This window comes from Apodemus sylvaticus, chromosome 17, assembly GCF_947179515.1.
Source record: "Apodemus sylvaticus chromosome 17, mApoSyl1.1, whole genome shotgun sequence".
Lineage (NCBI taxonomy): Eukaryota > Metazoa > Chordata > Mammalia > Rodentia > Muridae > Apodemus > Apodemus sylvaticus.
This window is the reverse complement of record NC_067488.1, coordinates 47,678,454-47,700,189: the sequence shown is the minus strand read 5'-3', so window position 1 is coordinate 47,700,189 and position 21,736 is coordinate 47,678,454. Positions and strand designations below refer to the sequence as shown.

The following is a 21,736-nucleotide window of genomic DNA, read 5'->3' as shown; positions in this document are numbered from 1 at the left end:
AGCACTGCGCTCTGCTCGGGTTAGTTTCAGTTCAGAGCCACTTGAGTGCCTACTGTGTGAGGGGTAGAAAGTTGCTGTGCTTCTCAAAGACATTCATTCCCTTTGCTCCAGACATCTCCCTCCACCCAGCACAGGCCTGGCACTCGGTGGTCACTCACTGGGAGCAGGCAGCCGCTTTATTCATTTAAGAAATCCTATTGAAGCCTGGAAGTGGTGGTGCATGCCTTTAATCCCAGCACTCTGGGAGGCAGAGGCAGGCGGGATTTCTGAGTTCGAGGCCAGCATGGTCTACAGAGTGAGTTCCAGGACAGCCAGGGCTATACAGAGAAACCCTGTCTCTAACAAAACCGAATCCAAAAAACAAAACAAAAAAGACTTGCAATATCTTGCTTCTATCCTGGCCCCTTTGTTCCCCATCATCCAGGTCCTACCCAGAACATTCTTGCATTTCAGTTTTCCCTGCCTTGGCAATGGGTACATTCTACTGGCTGAGCCTTAGGAAGCTGACTGTGTAGCACTTTCTTGCCTTTAGGGAAGTCTCTCCAGGGCTGGCCTGGTTCCTACAGTGCACTTTCCAGGCTTGTCCAGGCCTAGTCCTAGCTAGCCTGGGGACAGCTCCCCCAGCTGAAATAGCAGTTTTCTTTCTTTCTTTCTTTCTTTCTTTCTTTCTTTCTTTCTTTCTTTCTTTCTTTCTTTCTTTCTTTCTTCTTTTTTGTTTGTTTGTTTGTTTGTTTTAGAAATGTCCGGATTATCAATCCATCCAGGCTCTTGCCCCGCCCCTTCCTCCTGTCTCCATCTCTCTCTCTCTTTTTTTTTTTTCCCTGCAGCCAGACCTGGGGACCTTCTGGATCTGACCAGATAAAGTTGCTATACTTCTGGGCTGGGTGTCCTTGCTGTTGAATCTTTGAAGGTTGGAAGCCCTGAAGGTTGTTGGATCCTAGGCTATTCCTTCCAAGGATGTTGTAATCCAGAGTTTTTGATTAGTAGATGCTGGGATCATGGCCAGGTCGTTTGGTCTTGTACTAGAGACTGAATCCAGGGCTTTGCGTGTGCTTGGGAAGTTCTCTGCCGCGAGTTCCCACCCCAGCTCCCTTATTACTTTTTCTTAAACATTTAAATTTTTCTTTAAGGTTTCATTTCATGTATACAGGTGTTTTGCCTGCATGTATGTCTGCATACCATGAGCGTTCAGTGCCTGTGGAGGACAGATTGTGAGCTGCCATGTGGGTGCTGGGAATCGAACCTGGCTCTCTAGGAGAGCAGCTTCAACCTCTGAGCCAGCTCTCCAGCTCTCTTAGTCACAATTTTTACTTAGTGTATGCGTGTGCACACATGTGTAAATATCACAGCTCTCTTAGGGCCGTCAGAGGACAATACACGGGAGTGAGTTCTCTCCTTCTAACGTTATTCGCCAAACTCAGGTTCTCATGCATGCTGACAAAAACCTTTACCCACTGAACTGTTTTGCCAGCCTGCGTGTGTGTGTGTGTGTGTGTGTGTGTGTGTGTGTGTGTGTGTGTGTGTGTGCCGGTCTCAAATCTCACAAAGTCGCCCAACTGGTCTTGAACTTGCAATGTCTTGCCTCTTCAGTAGTAGATATTAACAGGCATATGAGGCCAAGAACCACTCTAAGGAGCATGGACTTTAGAACTGCACAGAAGTACCTCAGAGGTCACTACTAGACAACCCCTCCCTGGGCCCTTCCTTAAACTATGAGCCTGTACCACCCTGCCTCACCTTATCTGTTTCCTGGCTGTGCCCTCTGGGGCTCAGCAGCTCTGTACTACTGTTGTGACTGACTTGGTGACATCAGATCTGTGATTACCTGAACCCTCAAAGAACAGCCATTTGGCTTGGGGAGGATGGTGGGGGGATGTCTCTCACCAGCATACAAACTGAATGACCTTGGATAAGATAGCTCACCCCTCAGACCCAAACTCTGGAGTGTAATAGGATTACATGAATTAGCATGTAAAATTCTTAGAAAAGTGCCTGGCATTGTCTGCTGTTCTTATTCAAACCCCAGAAGTCAGAGAAAGAAGAGCCTTGCTCCCAGCCTTAGTTGCCTTTGAAGTGTGTGTGGCTGAAGGACAGCAGAATTTACTGCTGTGTCCCTTGGGTCAGCCTTCCCTAAGGTTGGTGTCTTTGCCTCCATTTGGCAGATGTGTGAACCCAGGCTCTTGGACCAGATGTGCACAGCCAGCTTGTGGTAGAGGCCAGGCCAGAAGGCGGACCTAAGTCCTAGGAACTGCTTCTCCTGCCTTTCTGCTGCGTACATGGCGTTGCCTGGAAACTCCTTCAAGGATGGCCTTTGCTCCTGCCCTCACGATGGCTGGCAAGGGACTGGCCAGTCTCCACACAGATTTGCCTGCCATCCCTCTGACAGTCTGGGTGGTATCTACTAATGAGACTTGAGCGGATGTGGTCAGGGCAGTCAGTCAGCAGGCTGGGGTGGAGGCTGTTGGCTTCATCCTGCCAGTGGAGACGCTGCCACAGGGCTTGATTATGGCTGTACTAGAAAGCCTCCGAGCGGTTACAGCCTGGCAAGGTGTGTTTTCCTGGGGTTTTGGTAACTCCCTCGCCCCCACCCCCACTTCCATAGTTCAAAAGGCCTTTCCAGGAACCCTGGGGTGGGTCTGAGGCTGGACTCCTTCCTTCTACTGCTAGCCCTGGGGGAACAAGTGCTCCTGATCCCAGCTGGGAGCAAAGCAGGTTCAGGTACCTAGAACAGTTTACCATCAAGATGGCTGCTTCCTCTAGACAACTGGTCCAGTCTCCTGCTCTGACAGTTCTAAGGACTCCGGGAGGGGAGGCAGCATGCCTGCAGCATGCCAGGGTGGGTGACTCCCCTAGGGGGTAGTAGAGGCCACAGAAGGTGTCCCAGGGCGGCCGAGGCCGCTCCCTTACTCTTCTGGCTTCATCACAGATGAGCGGCCTGCTCTGTGGTTACTGAAGAATGAACTGCTGGCTCTGGTCAGTGTCCCAGAAGTAGAAGTGTGGCTTTGAGGTCTGGGAAGTCCCACTGGTCTGGTGTGGTCATGGAGTTCATCTTTTAAGCCAGACAGTACTTCCCAGGGTATCCATGCTAAGGCAGATGCAGACTCCAGGGACACCTTGTGTCCCCCAGCTGCCCACAGTGCTGGACTGGGCTCCTGTCTCCCAGGTTTTGAGACAGGGCATACCCCGCTGAGGAGATGGATGAGGACAAAGCCAGGGGAGGGGTGGCTCCCTGAGTCCCAACCCTGGGGCCTTTTCAAATGAGGATCCTAGAAAGGAAGAGCAAGCCAGGGACTCAGAACCAGCAAACCCAACCCATGACTCTCCCAATTCATGGTCCCACAACCCATGGCAAACCTCAACTCTCCAGTGACCATCTAACAAGATTCCACTGGAGACACAGTTCTGAGGCCCCAGCGGGGAACTAGGGGTCATTTTGAGACCTGATGGATGCTAGGACAGGCCATCAGCTGTCGGGTGGAGCATGCTGTAGGGTCGGGTTGGAAGGAGGCTCAGGATGGATCACCTCCCATCTTGGACGAAGGCGTTCATACCAAGGCACTTTCACTCTGAACGTCCAGTGTAGGCCTGACAGGATGTCAGCCCTGTGGGACTTGGAGAGCTGTGTCATATCCAGGTCTCCATAGCATCTAAGGAAAGGGTGTTAGTAGCCAACCTCAGATTAGGAAATGCCAGTGAGACAAAGTGAAAGTGTCTCCTCAGATGTGGGACTTCCTGGAGCCTGCAGCAGTGCAGGCTCACAGGAGAGGGCAGCCTGCGCCTCTCACTGCAGGGGCTGTCTTCCTGCAGTGTTGGGCTCTGAGCCAGCGCCTCACCGCATCCCACTGGCAGGTCGTCCCTCTGTGTGGCTTCTGCACCCTACTTGGGTACTCCTCCCTTTTACTTGGGAGAAGGCCTAGCGCGGCGTCCAGTGTCCGAGCACGCGGTGTTGGGCAGGCAGAAGCTGGAGACTGTAGAGTGAAGGAGGAAGTGGGTAGCGGGAGCTTCCTTCGGCCTCTGCAGCAGCTAGACCTCCTAGTGGCCCCTCATTCTCAGCTACAACAGCTCTGGGTCACCACAGACCAGTGTTTCCTGAGTGACTCAGTAGCAGCCACAATCCCCCAGTAGGGCCTCTTCTGGCGCAGTGCTGAGGGGCTAGGATGGATGGGAGATCAGGAGGGAGCGACAGGACAGTCCCTAGGCCCCCAACTGCCAAATCTTCCCTAACTCCCTTATCCCACGAGGGTGACAAGTCCAGGAAAAAGTCATTTTATTTTCATAAATACTCCCACTGCCACCCATTCTGACCCTACTTTGACCACAGAAGGGTGGGCAGATTCGAGGTGCTCCCGGGACGCCCCAGCAGAAGTTGATAAATGAAGCATGGAACTCTGGGAGTTCCACGGCCCCCCAGGGGGCATGTCCTCTGGCTTTGCTAAGTTTTCATGGCCTGTAGGAGAGGGAGGCCTCTGGAGGCCCTGGGCCTGGAACGTCCTTCAGCTCTGACCACAGGGCCATTCTGACAGAAAAGCAAAGAGCCAAACCACACCAAGTGCAAACAGCTAGGGCATGGGCGGCGCCCCAGTCATGGTTCCCACAGAGGAGGCCTGGGCTGGTCCCAGTTCCAGCAGGGCCTCCAAGTTATGGCTGGGCCTTTCCATAAGGCATAAAAGACAGGTGAGGACGACCCCACCTCAGGCTGGGCTTCAGGGCTGGGCCTCACAGCCATGTTTCTTCCCTCGCCCCAGAGTCCTTCCAGGGCATTCAGCCCCTCCGTGCTCCAGGCTCTCACTGGTGATGGAGGTCCCGGAGAGATGGCAATCGCAGGCACAGCCTCCTGCTGGGTTTGGCTCAGCAGGGGAAGAGGGAGGGGGAAGAGTCACTGGGGGGGCACAGGAAGGAGGGAGGCACCAGGATGAACAGGTCCAGGTCCTGCTGCCCCTTCTCTCTCCAGCCCCTCTGTCCTAGAGGCTCCCCCAGGTTTCTGGTGGGGGAAACTGATCCACATCGCCCATCTCATTGTAGGTCTGGTCGCCCATAGTGAAGATGAGCTTGTAGCGGAGGCGAACCTTCTCCTGGGGCACAAATGGCAGAGGCACAACAGTCAGAGCGGGGAAGGGGAAGGGGAGCTTAGCACCACCCTGGGGCTCTGCCCTGTCACAGCTGGGCCCTCACCTTCTGGGGGTTAGCAAGGAGCAGGACCTGGGTGATGGCTGAGGGGTGGACGACGGGATTAAACGCTGGCAGCTCTGTGCCGGAAGGGGGCTGCAGCCGCACCTTCATGACCTGAGGGCAGGAGGTGATTGCTGGTCAGGCAGCCACCAGGAGGAAGCAGCTCCCTTCCCAGAGTCTCAGGGATCTCGCCCACCCCTTGCCCAGCTCCCCAGTGAAGGAGATACCATGCCCAGGCAGCTGGCTGCCCACCAAGTCTAAAGTCACCCTGCCTTGAGGGAGAAAGGCCTGCCTGCCCTGCCCTGTCACCTTGGGGACAGCTGACTGGAAAACAATGTTTCGGATGGGCTGGGGAGCCGTGCTCAGCATAGAGACCACCACCACCAGCACATCAGAGCGTCCCGGCAGTGGGTCCCGAGCAAAATGGAAGAGGACACGGAAGCCATGCTGGTCATAAACGGTCACTGGCAAGATGCTGCCTGTTGGAAGAAGGGTAGGAGGATGATCAGTGGGTGGAGCCAGATCATACCCGGGTGTGGCCTCCAAGAAGCAGGAGGTCCACCCTGGAGCTAAGTCACAGCCAGGCCCTTCCCAGGCTGGAGTCAAGGGCTCTGTTTAAAGTCTGGGTCATGCATTCTTTGGGGTCAGAGTCAGTTCTAGTGCTAAGGAGCAGAGGGAAGGCTTGAGGCTCTTGGCCACAGCTTCTGAGAAGTCAATCAGCCAGTGCTATCTACTGCTCCTGGGTGAGTAATACCTGGGGCTTCCTCCTGGATCTTCCTTTGAGGCTCCATTTTATAATCATAAGGAACCTTCTAGTTCTGGTCTTTGCCCTCCCTGGGAGCGAGGGCTCAGGGTTCAGTTCTAAGAAGCCCTCTCCGTGCACCCCAGAGATTAGAAAGCAGCCTTTCATCACTCTAGGATGGGAGGCCCTAGTGCAGGGTAACACTGGAATCAGCAGTGATAGGCTCTGGACACAAGAGCTAACCTGGCCCTGCCCCGCCCTGCCCCACCCTTCCCACCCCACCCCTCCCCACTCACTGGGTTTGATAGACTCCAGGGGCACAGTGATGTTGGTTAAGGAGAGCTCAGTGGGTGTGGCCTGAGGTGGAGGCCCAGGGGGCTCTGGGGACGTGGTGTGGAGGAGGCCGGTGGCTCCTGGACTGGGCGAGCTGCAGCTGCTCTTATTCTGCAGGTCACGGAGGGTGAGCCGGGGGGCTGGCGGCTGCTTCTCCCTTAATGGGGACAGTGCATCAGCACGGGATTTTCGGGTGGGCTCCCCAGCTCTGTGCCTGCAGGCAGCTTTGAGCACCGTCATCAGCAGCGGGAGCCTCCCCCACTCCTTTGCCTCAGCATCCCCCCCCCTGTGCCGACCCCCCCCATCCTCTCCTAGGGAGCTGGGAAGGCAAGGGCATGCCTGTCAGTGGAAACAGTGGCCCGTTCTCATCCACACATGGAGTGTGGGGCCTCTCTGGGTACACCCTCGTCACCGTGGGTCACCCAACATGCTGGACTCCCAGGAATTACAAGTGACAGGCGATTCCCTGCAGGCTTGCGGGGACAGGGAGGGTCCCGGCAGGGCAGCCCTCACCACCGCACTTGCTGGGCCTCCGGGGGCAGTGCCTGTTGCAGAAGGGTTTTCCCTAAGAGGTCCAGGTCGTCCAGTCCGCTGCTTGGTGGTGGTGGGGCCTGTGCTGGGGGTCGGCAGTCCGTGCTGGGGGCCTGGGCTGGAGGAGGGACTGAGGGTTCAGTGCCATCTGATGACTGTGGGCAAAGGAGACAGGCGTGAGACTCTCCAAGGTATTAGGGTCACCACCTGAGTCCTGAGGCCCTCCCTTCCTGCAGGTGACATCTGAGAGAGGTATAGCAGAGAGGGTAATAGACCACCTGTCCATGAGGCGAGACACTGGGCATAAGTGGCTCTCCACGCTGCAGGGACCCTAAGTCACCTTCTTAAGGGAAGAAGAGCTTAACCTTGAAGGCAGGCCTAGTCCTGTTGGGGACCCTGAGCTGAGGCACAGGCACCTCTGCTGGAGGCTGGAAGGAGACTGCTGGGCTCTTTCCTGGGCTGGTGCTGTCCTGGCCCAGGACTCTTGCCCAGGACCCACCTGTCACCTCAGGCTACTGGCTCCAGCCTCCCTTCCCCGGGATGTGTCCGTCACAGGCTGAGCCAGCTTTAGCCCTCTTACCTGGAAGCTGTTCCACCCCACACTATCTGAGCTGGTGCCTGAAGGTGGTGTGGGGTCACTTAGGCCTGTGGAGAAAGACAGCAGGATAGGTGGGTGGACTGGTGCGCAGAGGCAAGGGGGCAAACGGCTAACCATGTGCTGTTTGGGGCTCCCTGCAGGCCTCCCTTCCTTAGAGGCTGGGGTGAACCCACAGTTCTCTGTGGCAACAGAGCCGGCAACAGAGCAAAGATAGAAGCATCACCCTGGCAGCCACCTCGAGGCCCAAACTCGCTTCCTCTCCTTCTATCAAGGCCCCATGGAAGCCAACTTGGCAGGAGTTGCAACTTTCACCTCAGTCCCCCAGCAGCCAAGAGCAGGAGCTGAGGTAGTGAGGAGGGAAGGAGAGTTTGATCTCGTGTGTCAGGTGAGTATCTGTGGGCAGGGTGCTATCCTGGGTGAGCCTGCGAGTCCCCTTGTGGATGACAGGGAGGTGGGTCAGGCAGACTCTGAAGGCAGGGGCATAGGTCGGTATGGCCAGCTCATTGGCGCTGAGGGCCCTGGGGAGCGGCCCACTGGCTGGCAGAAGTCAGCATGAGCCCTGTCTATCCTGAACACCTCACCCTGCATTTGTCTCAGAACAGACAGTTGGCCCTGTTTCTGAGCAAGTGCTCCCCAGCAGCAGGCGGCAACCACCGGCTCTCCCCTGTGGTACTCCAAGACCACAGGAAGGCTGGGCGTGGTGGTGCACGTCCTTAATCCCAGCACTTGGGAGGCAGAGGCGAGTTCAAGGCCAGCCTGGTCTACAGTGTGAGTTCCAGGACAGCCAGGGCCACACAGAAACCACATCTCAAAAAACAAACAAACAGAAATCCCCAGTCAAACAAAAAAGGCCACAGAAAAGAGAATTCACTTCTTCACTTTTAACGTTCCCAGGGTGCTGGGCTCACTAGAAGTGGAGCTCACTAAATCTTGTCCTTTCTGTCTGGAGAACCTAGGGAGGGAGAACCACTGACCCTTCATCAGGGCGGCTCCACTCCAGGGATCAGCCTCTCTCCCAGGCAGCCAGAGCTGGCCAGCCCTACCCTCTGCCAGGCTGAGTTCTCAGTTTCCCTGAGCCACAGCGTCACCCAGTATAGGGAGGCCACGCTGCTGGGCCTGCGCTGGCCTCCCAGTGGAGCAGAGAACGCTGGTGCCAGCATGTCCTGCACTGTCCCCCGCACTGTCCTCGTCCTTACCCAAAGACATGAGCTCGTCATCAAGCAGGGACACCGAGGCACTGGGCTGCTCTGCGCTGCTCTGGCTGCCAGGGTGAGTGGGCGTGGCTGGGTATGTGGTGCCCGAGGGAGGGAGGTCCAGGCCTGAGAGATCCAGCAGGGCTGAGGTGCTCCCTGAGTGGAAAGAGTCAGGCAAGTCGAGCCCCACGCCACCCCCGCTCAGAGCAGCAGGGGTGAGCACAGCACTGCTCCTCCCTTCTCATTACAGGGCTCCTGGCCCCTCGGAGCCGCTCCGGCCCTGCTGAAATGGCCTGCCAAGCCCTTTCTTTAGCAGATGGCACCTTTGTTCAGAATCAACCAGCTTTGCTTAAGGTCGGAGACATGTCAGAAATGTGACATTAGTGTGAACGCAGGGCAATACCAACTAAGGCACCCAAGGTGTCACTCCGAGACAGCTTTAGGAGGCGGCCGCTGCCCTCTCACACCCAAAGGCTCTGACTTCCTGGCAGCCTTTGAGAGGCCCTCCCCTCCTGCCCAGGCCCCTCACCGCTGCCATTTCTGTACCTCCCCTCCTCTCCAGCCACGTTACCCTGCGTGGAGTGAAGTCTGCCACGTTTGTATCTAAAGCTGTCCTTTTCCTGGAAGTCTAGTCAGGCCTAGGAGATGCCCAGCCCCACACATCTGGACCCAGACTCATAGTGCTTCCTTCTATTTGATGACAAACTTGGGTTCCCTTCTCTCCTGGCCTGGGCTTCCTTCCCCACAGCTTCAGGCTTGGCAGAGAAGGCTCAGCTCCCTCCTCGGGACCGTCACGGTCTTAAGGGGCCAGGGTCACCCTGAATCATGCCACTCTGCACCCGGGTCCCCCCCCCCCAGAGCACTCCTGTCTCTTCTTACCAGGAATGGAGCTGGCTGTGGCTTCACCATTGACCTCCTCACCCCGGACCAGCTGCTTGTACAGGTTGATCACCTGGGTGAGATTGTCATTCGCTTGCAGGATCTCAGCTGAATAGGAAGGAGGGGAGAGGTGGGTTTGAAGGAGTGGCAGAGCTTCTGGATAGGGGAGAGGAGCCTCCCACACCCACCCGGAAGGCTACATAAAGGGGATGGGCCAGGCATCCCACTGCAAGTGTGGGTCCAGACAATCAGGCTGGGGTAGAGGCTTGGAGGTGGAAATGTTCCCAGAATGTCCAGGGATAGTGAGGCAGGGAGCAGACAGACGGGGGGCCTGAGGAGGATGGGGTGATCTTGATCTGACACACTGGTGCTGTGACCTGAGCTAGTCATTTTGTTTTGGAGATGGGGAGAGTTCTCCCTCCTGGGCAGATGAGATGCCTGCATGGGACCTGTTTATGGGGTCTCCAAGAGCAGTCTGCTCTCTGTGGCCTTCTCAGATCAGTGCTGGAGAAAGGGGGCCCCTTGTGGTAGTTCCTTCCAACTGTGGGTGTCAAGCAGGGCCTGGAAGTGGGAGGAGGTAGGACAGGGCTCACCTAAGGCCTCATCATTGTCTTCTGTGTCACTGGCCAGTCTGAAGAGCGTGGGCCGCATGCGCTCACAGCGCTGGTACAGTTCCTGGGTGGGACAGGAAGAGTAGACAAGGATTATGAGTGGGCGGGGGTGGGTGTGAGCTGGGGTGGGCTGGGGCGAGCTGGGGTGGGCTAGGGTGGGCTGGGGGTGGGTTGGGGTGAGCTGGGAGTGAGCGGGAGGGGTGGGCTGGGAGTGAGCGGGAGGGGTGGGCTGGGGTGGGTTGGGGTGGGGTGGGGTGGGTTGGGGTGGGCTGGGGTGGGTTGGGGTGGGCTGGGGTGGGCTGGGGTGGGTTGGGGTGGGTTGGGGTGGGCTGGGGTGGGTTGGGGTGGGTTGGGGTGGGCTGGGGTGGGCTGGGGTGGGCTGGGGTGGGTTGGGGTGGGTTGGGGTGGGTTGGGGTGGGTTGGGGTGGGCTGGGGTGGGCTGGGGTGGGCTGGGGTGGGCTGGGGTGAGCTGGGGTGGGCTAGGGTGGGCTGGGGGTGGGTTGGGGTGGGTTGGGGTGGGCTGGGGTGGGCTGGCAGTGAGCGGGAGGGGTGGGCTGGGGTGGGTTGGGGTGGGTTGGGGTGGGTTGGGGTGGGTTGGGGTGGGTTGGGGTGGGTTGGGGTGGGTTGGGGTGGGCTGGGGTGGGCTAGGGTGAGCTGGGGTGGGCTAGGGTGAGCTGGGGTGGGCTAGGGTGGGCTGGGGGTGGGTTGGGGTGGGCTGGGGTGGGCTGGCAGTGAACGGGAGGGGTGGGCTGGGGTGGGCTGGGGTGGGCTGGGGTGGGCTGGGGTGGGCTGGAGCAAGTGCACCTTCATGAGGTCCTCGCTGCTGCTGGACGCAGCACCCTGGCTGTGGCTCATCACCATGTCTGTCAGCAGCTTCACGTTGTTGTTGACCTCCTCAATGGCATGCACCCGCTTTGAGATCTTCTCCATCCGCTTCTGGTCCTGCAGAGCAGCAAATGGCCAAAGGCCATCTCAGGCCTCTGGAGCCACCGGCGCGTGAGTCTGGGAGGAGGGCTGGAGAGCCTCATTTCAGCTGTATGGCCAAGTCCTGCCAACGCTCGCCACTCAGGACAAGTCCCCTCTCCAAGAAGCAGTGTATCACTACTGCGCCACTTCCCCGTCCTGCCAGAGTCCTCAGTCTAGGCCACTGCACAAGCTCAGGTCTCTAGAGATGGTCCTCAGTCACATCACCAGCTCCTAGACTCATGACTATGGCCCGCATCAGTTCTGCCCTCCTTCTCTTTGACTCCTGAAGACACTTTCCCATCCTCGACAGGGAAAAGGAAGTGTCCTTGGTCAACACTCACAACTCAGAAACAAGGATGGTGTTCCTCCTTGTCTGCAGGTGCCTGTCGGAGTGTGGGCCAGGCCTTTAAGGGCAGCTGTAGGAGGCAACCCCACTCTTTCAGCCCATTCTGCTTCCCAGTGTCCTTGCGCTGCTGGAGGTGGCCATGTTCTTGGCAGTCTCACACGGCTTAACCCTTTAAGACTTCTCTGACATAAGCAGTCCAGGCCCTGACTCGCCCTCTCCTGCTGCAGGGGATGCAGAGTAGCCCCTGACAGTCACGCTGGGGCCCAGGCTCAGTCCCACCAACCTGCATGGCTAGTTCTTGCCTCCTCAGAGGAATGAACTAGCAGTTTCTGTGGGGCACACACATTTAAAACGTGGAGAACATCTTTGCTGCTGTCATTGGTGATCTGGGAGATTTTATGTAAACATTCACATTTCTGGATCATTTTCAAGGAAAAAAAAATCACCTGAAGCTCCAGATACACAGGTTATAGGTGGGTAGTCACCTTGGGTACCTGATGGGCTGTCCTGCCTCAGAGGTACCTGCCATGTGGCCTTTTCCTTCCTTTTCCTGCTGTAAATCCTTAGCCTAGAGAGCTGTTACAGTTGGCCTCTTCTGCCTGTGCTTTGGAGTGCTAGCCTGAGGTCTTGGTTTGGCTCCTGACAAAGTTTCATTCTGTAGCTCAGGCTGGCCTGAAGTTCAAGCCAAGGCCCTCCTCCTGTCTTAGCCTCTCCAATGTTGGGAGTAGAGGTGTGAGCCACCTTGCCCATCCTCAACACCTTTTGAATTTCTTGTTTTGAGACAGTCTCTCTACATAGCCCTGCCTTGGGACTCACCATAGGCCAGGCCAGCCTCAATTCATAGGACTTCCTCCTGCCTGGGCCCCCCCAAGTCCTGGGATTAAAGGGGAGCCAGCATGCCAGCCTGGGCCTTATTAAGTTTCAGTGTACACTTCTAACATATATCGGCTTACACATTAAACATATATTAACATCTGTATTTTGTTGTGTGTGTATGCATATCTATACACATACACATATACTTACATATAGATTTAAAAGTATTTTAGGGTTTAGTTTGTTTGGAGGATATGCTGAAGATGGACACCAGGACCTTCAGGCATGTTGCATGTTGGAAAGCATTCTACACTAAGTTTTGGTCTCAAGCCCCAATATGTTCCCAAAGTACTTTTAAAAAATGTTTACATTTGTGTGTGTGTGTGTGTGTGTGTGTGCACATGTGCCATGGTGTGCACTTGTGGGAACTGATTCTGCCCTTCCACCCTGTGGGTTCTCAGGGATCCGGCTCAGGTCAGCAGCAGACATCTACACCCGTAGAGCCATCTTGCTGGCTCCCAATTTTTTTTTTCTTGAAACAGGGTCTTGCTATAGGCCAGACTCAACCTCAGGATCCTCCTGCCTCAGCCTCTGGAGCTCCAAGATTACAGGTACATGCCACTAATTCTTGGGCCTTGTTACTAACAAATAGCAGCCCCCCAGAAACTCATGCATGGCAGGTTCTCTCAGGCTATCCGGCAGCTCTTCCTCTACACACCAGCCTCTGAGCACCTGTCAGCTCTCTGCTGGGCCACTCTAGGCCATCGTACGCACACACGCACAGCTCCACCCCCATCCCTCCCACCCCTGCCCACCAGGCCAGCCATCACCTCCTGCACCATCTCTTTGATGAGCTTATTGGCAGCCCGGAGGTCCTCAGGGTGTGAGCTCTTGAGCAGGCGGGCCAGCATCTGCAGAGACAAGGAAATGGCTGTGGGCCGCACCAGGCCGGAACCTACAACCCATGAGGATAACCGAGGCACTGCACACTTCCCACAGAGCAGGGCAGGAGGGTGTCCTCAGCATACAGCACCCAGCCCTCAGCCTCTAGGAGGACACACCAGAACCCACAGCGGGAGCTCGGGAGCTGCTGGGGACTTACTTCAGCAGCTCCTCTCCACGCAGATGCTTCTGTAACTAATCCACTAGGACAGAAAGATGAAGCTCTGCAGCTCCTCAGCCAGGCCCTGGGTTAGGAACTCTGCTTACTGGAGGCAGAGGCCGGCATGGGTCGGTGCACTCGGCAGGCTCCCACACAGGAAGCCACCTCCACAGCAATCACAGTCAGCACAAGCCTCTGCTCCAGAGACCAGAACTCTCTACCCAGAAGCAGCTACTCAGCCTTACCTTGGACTCAGCCTTACCTTGGACTTCTCCTCATCTTCAAAGATCACATTCTTGGGCCGTGGAGGGGGAAGGGGGAAGATGGCGCCCTCTGGAAGCTTGGGGTCTGACTTTACAATCCCTGGGAGAGACAGGGTTTGGAAGGCTGTCAGGAAGGGTTAACGCCAGCAGGCGAGGGGTCTGGGAACAGAGTGCCAAGGAGCTCAGGCTCCCATTGGCTCCCTAGCTTGGGTAGAACTACTTCTGACCTGCACAGTGAATGAACTCCAACAGAGATGGTTTGAGCCTAATATATATAAAATGTAAATGGTAGTTGCTGTTTGTCTCTAATTATGGATCTGGGTCTCCACGGGGCTTGTGCATGAGAGTGCGGGCGCCTGTGGAGATGAAAAGCAGCCACTCCCCTAGAGCTAGAGTTAGGGGTGCTTGTGAGCTCCCTTATGTGAGGGTAGGGACCCAAACTTGGGGCCTCTGGAAGAGTAACAAATGTCCTTAACTGCTGAGCTCTCTCTCCAGACCCCATACATATTTTTTGAAAAACAGCATTGTGTGACCCTTTCGAATTTACTATGTAGCTCAGGGTGGCCCTTTTATTTTGGATCCTCCTGCCCCAGTTCCTAAGTGCTAGCATTATAGGGGTGCACCACTGTGCCTCGAGTATTCGGTGCTGGGGTTGAAGGCAGAGCTCGAGGCACGCTAGGCACACATTCTACAGCTGAGCTCCCCTGATTCCTGGGCAACCATGGTTGCAGGCTACTCTCTGAAGTCAGCTTGATCCCATACCATCGCTCTCTACTCAAGCTGGCCATAGGCTCAGCCACAGAGAGGCCTCAGTGGCTGAGGTTTTGAGACATTAAAGGCAGGCCTGCGGCCTTGCTGGCAGAAGCCTGAGACTGCCAGAGCCTGAGCTGGAGGCTGGGCCTGGGGCGGGAGCTCACTCACCCTGTTTCTTCAGCATCTGGTAGGCTTCTGCAATCTTCACCTCCTCAGGCAGGCCGACCGTCCAGCTGTACAGCAGCTCCAAGATCTTATTCTTCACCTTCTCTGAGGTCCGGGAGCCCAAATACTTCAGAGACACATAGAAGGGGACTTCTCTGAGACTGCTCGGTCCCCTCACTTGAGCCCTAAACCTGACGCCTCTCAGATGCCTCTGGAGTTCTCATATGCCCGCAAGGGGCCTGGTGTAAACCGGGCTCCAGTCTCAGCTTGACCACCCACTGGCTCTGTGACTCAGTTTCCTCATTGTGGGCATGTGGAGCTGGTACAGTGTGAGACCCCAGCAGGGAGCCGGGGCTCCAGCTGGAAAAGGGGAAGTCTCGTGTGCAGCCATGAGGCCCCACACATCAGCTCCAGCAGCAAACTAGGCCAAGAGATGCAGCTCTCACTGCACAGTTCTCTCCTGGGAGACGCATGGCCCACTCAGAGTTCTGTTCAGAGGAAGGTCAAGGGGGCTGGGCATAAGATTATGTACCCAAACTGTGACCAGTAGCCAGGGTGTGGCCATTTGCTAGCATAACTGACTCAGGTTTGTGGCTTTGGATGCTGAGGCTCAAGTAAGCCACATCTAGGTGATTTGGACAGGGAGAAATGTCAAACCCCTAAGCAGCCTGGGCTGGGCACACCCAGTGACAATACATATGTGCACTGGGTTCAGCTCTCCCTGCATACTGATTGGTTCCTCAGAGGCCCAGGCTGTCCTCACTCAGTCAGGTTCTGGAGAAGGATCTGTGCTGGGTTCCTAACTGGACGGCCCCCAGGGACCTCCCTCCTGCAGCCTCCATCAGAGCCGGCACCGAGCCTGCGCTAGGACGCACCTTGGGGGACACAACCTTGATGAGCTCATTCAGGAAGCGGAACTTGCCCACCTCATCGTGGAACCTCTTACCGCAGCTCTTCACGCATGTTTCCAGAACCTGGGGAGAGAAGCAGTGAGGGAGCTCCCATCCTTGCCAGGCCCAGAGGAAGGGAATGACCCTCGAAGGCACAAGGTGCAGAGCTTCCTAGGTCTCTGAGATTGCTCTCAGCTGCCTAGAGTCCTGGGCCAGGGGTCCTCTAGTGACGAGGACTGCTCATGCGAGGGACCTCAGGCGCCTCCGTGGCTTGGCCTATGCACCACTTGTACATGACCTATTTACTATTCTTCTTTACAGACAGGGTTTCTCTCTGTAGCCCTTGCTATCCTGGAACTCATTCTGTACACCAGGCTGGTCTCAAAGTCACAGAGATGCACTTGCTTCTGCCTCCTGATGCTGGCATTAAAGGTGTGCACTATTACTGTTTGGCGGTTTCCTAAACCCATGAAATCACAAGATCCCCGCATACTTAAGAAACCCCAGACAAAAACTAACGTGTTGAAACATGCAGTTACTTAGAGCAATTTCCACTTAGCCTCAGACAACCTTGTTCTAAGGTAGCTGGTGTGGGGCTCCGCAGGGAGTCACAGACAGTGTCCCACCTCTTTTGCTCCTGGTATAGCTACAACTTCAATCCTGAGCCTCTCTCACTGCACAGGATAGCACTGCCAGGTCCGCAGATCCCATGTGGTCTGCACGGCCCTGCAGAGAATCTGGGAGCTTTGCAAATGCAGACTCCAAAACATACATGCTGATTCAGTGTGTTGAACATGTATCCTGGGAAGTGTCCATTGTCACCTGAAGTGAAGAATCCCTGCCACCACCACCAGAGGCTAATTCTGCTGCTGGGAGGTACCTTGAGGGTTGGCCCAGACCTATATCCTGGGTCATCTAGTCACATTTCCCTTGGGCTCAGGAACCCCCAGGGTCTTTTCTTACCGTCAAGGCCTGGATGGCTTCCCATTCCTGTGGGGACTGGATCTTGTGGGCCAACAAGCGGGTGGCAAGGGGAGGCCTGGGTAGGAGGAACAGTCATGACTGACACGGTCCTGATTCACTCAGAGGACAGTCACTACCTAAGCTTGTAGCACATCAGCCCTCAGCTGGCCCTGTGAAGCATATTCGAAACCTCAAACCTCATGTATCTTCAGAGCAAACAGGTCCTGGGGTGGTAACAGATGGTGCCAGGCGGCCAGTGTAGGCAAAGGCCTTCAAGAGATGTGAACCTAGCCCCTTTTGGCTTTAAGAACAAGGCATGGGCCTGCAGAAGTTGCTTATTGGTATAGCCACTTGCCTAGCATGGGTGACTGAGGCCCTGTGTAAATTCACCACCATCAAAAGCAAAAGCAGTTGTGTTCTTGGCCTGCATAGGGAATGGGAAGAACAAGTGGCCACAGCTTGAGTGCCAAGGCCACGCAAGGTGGCTCACAAGACCCGGCCCCTTGCTTTCCTCAGGGCAGGGAACCCCCATTACCTCCTACAATCCCCTCTGCCAGTGTCATGTGACAGCTGAAGACAGAGGCTCGGAGCCAGCAACGACTTGCCCAAGACTAGTCAGCCAGAGGTGGAGTGCAGCCCCATTCCCAAAGCCTATGAAGCCCACATCAAGGGCTGCTAGCGTGAACGACCCGCCCCAGAGAGGAGGATGGAGGGGAAGCCCACTGGGATGGGGTTTCTATACTCCAGGAGCACCAAGGAACCTGGGAACATCCAAACCAAGCCCCCAGGGAGTCACTTGTAGAAGTGGCCATTTTGGACAAGCATTCCAGGCACATCTGGTTCTTCCTCACAGGAAGGGCCTGTTGGGAAAAGTGTAGTCTTCCCTCTGGAAGGCCCCCATAACTCATCAGCAACATGGTAGGTTTAGACTGGACCAAGCTTAGGACTGCCAGTGTCCTGGTAAGGAACAGCGGAGCCTCAGTTTCTTCCTTTATAAAATGATCCTGGACGGTTCCCCTCAAGCCCTGAAGAGGGCAGCATCCACACAGCCCCCAGCAGAAAGTGCCACTGTCTTTTGTTAACTGTCTCTGCACTCAGAATGGAAACTGGGTCTCCAGCCTGCCCAAGACCAGGTTCTGGAGAGTGCCCAGCAGGGGCACAGTGTGTTTTGTTGAGTGTGTCAGCCAAATGCAGCCACCTACCCCTCGAGGTCTTCGTTGAGCTGCTCGCAGAAACCGTTGATGCTGGCCCAGTTCAGCTCCTTGTTCAGGGGGTTTGTGGCTCTGTCTGCAGGAGCAGGGGGAGTCAGTATGGGGGCGTGGGATTCCCGCCTCCCCGAACTCTGTCCTGCAACTGGCTTGGCTAAGAGGGGCTGAGCACACGGGCCACGATTCCCTCCACGTCTTGTTGGACAGCCCCCAGCCTGACCACTGACACTCCAGTGGGGTCATCGGGCAGAAGAGCACACAGCTGCTGCTTACCTCGCCTGCACCCAAGGGCCCCATACTCAGGAATTCCACCCAGGGACCACCTCCCTTGGCTGTACCCCACTGTGCCGACGTTACCATCTCTGACGCTGTTCTTAAGAGCAGCATCCCAGTCCTCCCGGCATCTGCACTCAGGAGACTGAGGGGTAAGGAAAAGGCCAGGGTCCCGTCCTGCAGGAACCGCAGGCCTGGGCAGCAGGCCAAGAGGAGCTAGGCGCTTAAGAAAAGGTGAGTGGCCAAGAAACCCTAGGAAGCCAGAGCAGGAGACTTGGATTGGCCTGGGGCCAGGGCAGCTGCCCAGGCTGAGGACTGCCCTGCTCAGTTAAGGACGTGGGCCTGTGAAAGACTGTACCTGGGGCTGGAGAGATGGCTCAGCGGTTAAGAGCACTGACTGCTCTTCCAGAGGTCCTGCGTTCAGTTCCCAGCACCCACATGGTGGCTCACAACCATCTGTAAAGGGATCCAATGCCCTCTTCTGGGGTATCTGAAGACAGCTACAGTGTACTCATATAAAACAAATAAATAAATCATTAAAAAAAAAAAGCAAGTAAAACAAAAAAATTTTTAAAAAAAGGAAGACTGTAAGAAAGACTGTACCCTGGACTTTGTGTCTAGTTCTGCCAGACCTTGTCCCTGGGGAGTGGCTCAGGAGCGCCTCTTCCAAGGGTACTTCCCAAGTACCTTCTTCACAGCCGCTCACCGTGGCTGTGGCTATGTCCCTGACTATTCTTTACGGTGGGCCTAAGTGGATTATTACACCAGGCTGTGAGACTGCTGCAGAGAGCACACCTTTCCCCTTCTAATGGATGTGTGACGGATCGGTGGCAGGTAGGACGGGGCTGGAGAAGCCGGGCTGCAGGAATGAGCAGTCGCAAGGAGGAGCAAATAATACGAGACGATCCCTTCTGGAGCCCCCAACATGGCTAGATGAAGAGCTATGAGCTAAGAGAGACTTCTTGAACACCCGGTTTGTGCATGGTGAGGCTGAAGCAGCCTCTTGGTCCCCAGACACTGCTGCCCATGCTGCAGGGGCAGAGGACCACAGCCCAAGAGGTGGGGTACAAGAGATCTGCAGACAGGAAGGGGCTAGGGCCCAGGATGTGGCACCTGCCCAGTTGGGGACCTATGCTATGTCTGGGGGCCTAGACACCCTCAATGCCCGGCAGCTACTCACTTAACCCACATTTATTAAAAAACAAGCAAACAAACAAAAAACAATAGTGGCGGACAAAAGCTCTTCTCCTGAAACTCACTGGCCCCAACAAAGCATCTCTGACCACTCAGATTAGCGATCACAGAAGTGCTATGAAGACGGGCAGTGCAGGGGGAAGGCTGGAAGGACCGCTATCTCCTGGGTGCTCGGAGGCAAGATGGACGGCAGAGGCTGAAGAAGCATTCTTTCTGGTACAAATCTATCCCAGGAACCTTGTAGGGGCCCACCAGTCCTTGAGAGGAACAGATGTCACCAGTGCCCCCGGGACACCAGCAACATATTTCCTGACTCCCCAGCCCCCCACAATCGCTAAGGACTGAACACTGGGAAGAGAGACTCCAATCTGGAGCCAGAGAGAATGTTCGGGGTACTGGCCTCTCAATGACAGCTGAGAAAAGGGCTAGAACAGGAAGTCCTCCAAGTGTCAAAGGCACGTGAGACCCAGCGAGGGTGGAGCCAGGGAAAAGGAAACTCTGACTGCCCAGGATCTTCCCCCAGCAAGGAGCACACGGAAGATCTTAGGACTGGAGGAGACGTGCCCCGTCCCCTGTCCCCTGTCCTCTTCCCTTCCCCCAACCTCCACAGGGTGTGTGTGTGTGTGTGTGTGTCCTCTCCCCTGGCTAGTGGCAGAGCAAAGTACTTGAGGGAGAGAGGTGTTTCACAACTGGGCGTGACTCTTCAGATGGGGAAAAAGTATCTATGGTCCTCCCCAGAAGCTACCCTTTACACCCATGGTCATGTCTCCTTCCAACCACCGTCCAACCCCACTGCCAGGCTGACTCTCCTACGCTCCCCCCCTCCCCCCCTGACGGTGAGGTCTGGAATCCACCTCCCAGTTGAGCTTCGTTTGAGATGCTGACCATGTCTTCCCACACCACCCTGCACAGATCCTTGCTATACCTGAGGCCAAGAGGAGGATGAGCTGAGGACAGACCCAGAGGCTTCCCTGGGTCACATCCAGAAAGGTCACTACAGGGACCAGAAGAGGCAGCCTGCTGCCCCCCCCCGCCCCCCGGGGCAGAGTTCAGGAATGGGGTTAGCTAAGCCAAGGAGCTTCAGCAGTGTGGGACAGGGAGAGCAGAGGGTGGAGGTAGGGGCTTGCCAAGCCAGAGTTGTAGGAAGCTGCTTCTGAGCAGAGGGCAAGGGAGGCCTGCGGGGGAAGCGCAACAGGGGCTAGGAAAGCAATCTGGGAGGCCGAGCAAGGCTGGTCTGGGTCTGGGGACAGAGAACTTGGATTGCCTAATGGAGTCTTAGACGGGACCCTTTCAAGCACCGGGAGTTTCTCCAGGCGCCGACCGAACTGGATCAGATGGGCCAGGAGCACGTCTAAGAAGAGCTGCGGGCACAGGGCTGAAAGACTCGGGCCCTGAGGAAGTGGGGGGTCCCTCAAGGGGAAGGCTCGAGGGGCTGCTCTTTGGTGCAACAGGCAGGGCCTTCGGGGGCTCGGGGTACACTCTGCAACCGGGCCACCGGGTGGGTGGGCGGCGCCCGCTCCTGGGCAGGCTGTGCAGCTGCTAGGGTCCGAGAGGCGGACTGGGGCGCCGCCCCTCCGGGTCGGGGGCGGGGCGTGAGGAGGGGGCGCGCGGACCCCGCCCCGCCGGGAGAGGGGCCAGCCTCGCGCCCCCGGTTCCGGTTCCGGTCCGGCTCGCGCCCCTCCCGGACACTCACTGATTCGTGCCTCCAGAGTCTCCGGCTCCATCGCGGGCTCCATCCGCCACGGGCCCCCGCCTCGGCACCGCCCCCCGCCCCCCGCCGCTCTCGCGGGAACTCCTCGGCTCCGCCCTCAGCCGGTTAAAGGGGCCGCGTCCGTCCAGAGGAATCGGAACGCTGCGCTGAGACGCTGGGCACCATCGAGACTCGGGTGGAGCCGTCCAGAGCGTCGCCTCCGTGGCGACCCTCCCTCTGGCAGCAGGCGGAGTCGCTGGTGGGACCCGTCAGCGGCCTCGCAGCTCCGGGCGCTCAGGCAGGAGAGGAAGAGGAGAGCCTGGGGGTTGCGGGCGGCACCATAGAAACACCACGGGACGCTCTAACTCAGTTAGCGTCACGCAGATACCCGTGACCGCTTCCGGAACAACGCTCCGAAGCCATGTTTCTGAGGGGCTCTGAAGTCACTTCCGGAGCCCTCAGGGGTACTTCCGCTTAAGTGGGAAAATGTCATTGTCCCTTAAAAGGGCAACTGGACACAGTTGCCACCGCGAACAGATGAGGTTAAGCTAATGTTTGTTTAGCTCTTAAAGCCCCAGGCATTGTTCTGAGCAATTTTTTTCCTTTGAGACAAGGGTTCACTATGTTGCCCTGGCAGTCCTGAAACTCGCTCTGTAGACAGGCTGGCTTGGAATTCATGAGATCCGCCTGCTTCCGCCTCCCAAGTGCTGAAATTAAAGGAGTGCGTCACTACGTCCAGCAAAGGGCTACGTTTTTTTTTTTTTAACCCATGAATCCAGGTAATGAGTTTGCCTGAGGTCACTTAAGGGTCAGTGCTTGCACTGGGTACTTCCTTCTGCATTCTGCCTAGAAACTCGTGAAGAGCACATTGCATTTGGATTATTCTGTGACATAGCGACTTGTGTGTGTTTGTGTGTGTGTGTGTGTGTGTGTATTCACAGAATATGTATATCTTATATCTGGCTGGTCACAGAATGCACACACACACATATATATCCTACAAGGTGATGAGGATAACTCCACATATCAGACAGAGGCAGGAGATTACCAG

At 56.3% G+C, this 21,736-nt stretch overlaps 1 protein-coding gene across 1 annotated transcript; it reads right to left on the bottom strand.

The window, feature by feature from the left end:
• Window positions 1–4,456: 4,456 nt before the first annotated feature.
• On the bottom strand, window positions 4,457–21,121 carry Gga1 (golgi associated, gamma adaptin ear containing, ARF binding protein 1). The gene is made up of 17 exons (XM_052160493.1): window positions 20,689–21,121; window positions 17,523–17,607; window positions 16,321–16,396; window positions 15,343–15,441; window positions 14,471–14,594; window positions 13,549–13,649; window positions 13,015–13,095; window positions 10,861–10,998; window positions 10,039–10,120; window positions 9,446–9,553; window positions 8,570–8,722; window positions 7,356–7,420; window positions 6,758–6,930; window positions 6,208–6,401; window positions 5,479–5,648; window positions 5,173–5,283; window positions 4,457–5,072 (listed from the first exon to the last, which is right to left on the bottom strand). Exons 1-17 carry the CDS (start codon window positions 20,729–20,731, stop codon window positions 4,962–4,964), a joined length of 1,914 nt encoding a protein of 637 aa, XP_052016453.1. The 5' UTR covers window positions 20,732–21,121; the 3' UTR covers window positions 4,457–4,961.
• Between the last annotated feature and the right edge of the window lie 615 nt (window positions 21,122–21,736).

What these genes read in the sequence shown, in the direction of transcription:
- Gga1 (XM_052160493.1), bottom strand. Translation starts at nt 20,731, where the DNA reads ATGGAGCCCGCGATGGAGCCGGAGACTCTGGAGGCACGAATCA. An exon ending in AGACAATGATGAGGCCTTAG is followed by an intron (nt 9,554 to 10,038) that starts GTGAGCCCTGTC and finishes CTTCCTATTCAG; the next exon opens with CTGAGATCCTGCAAGCGAAT. An exon ending in GAGGCCCAGCAAGTGCGGTG is followed by an intron (nt 6,402 to 6,757) that starts GTGAGGGCTGCC and finishes GTCCCCATTAAG; the next exon opens with GGAGAAGCAGCCGCCAGCCC.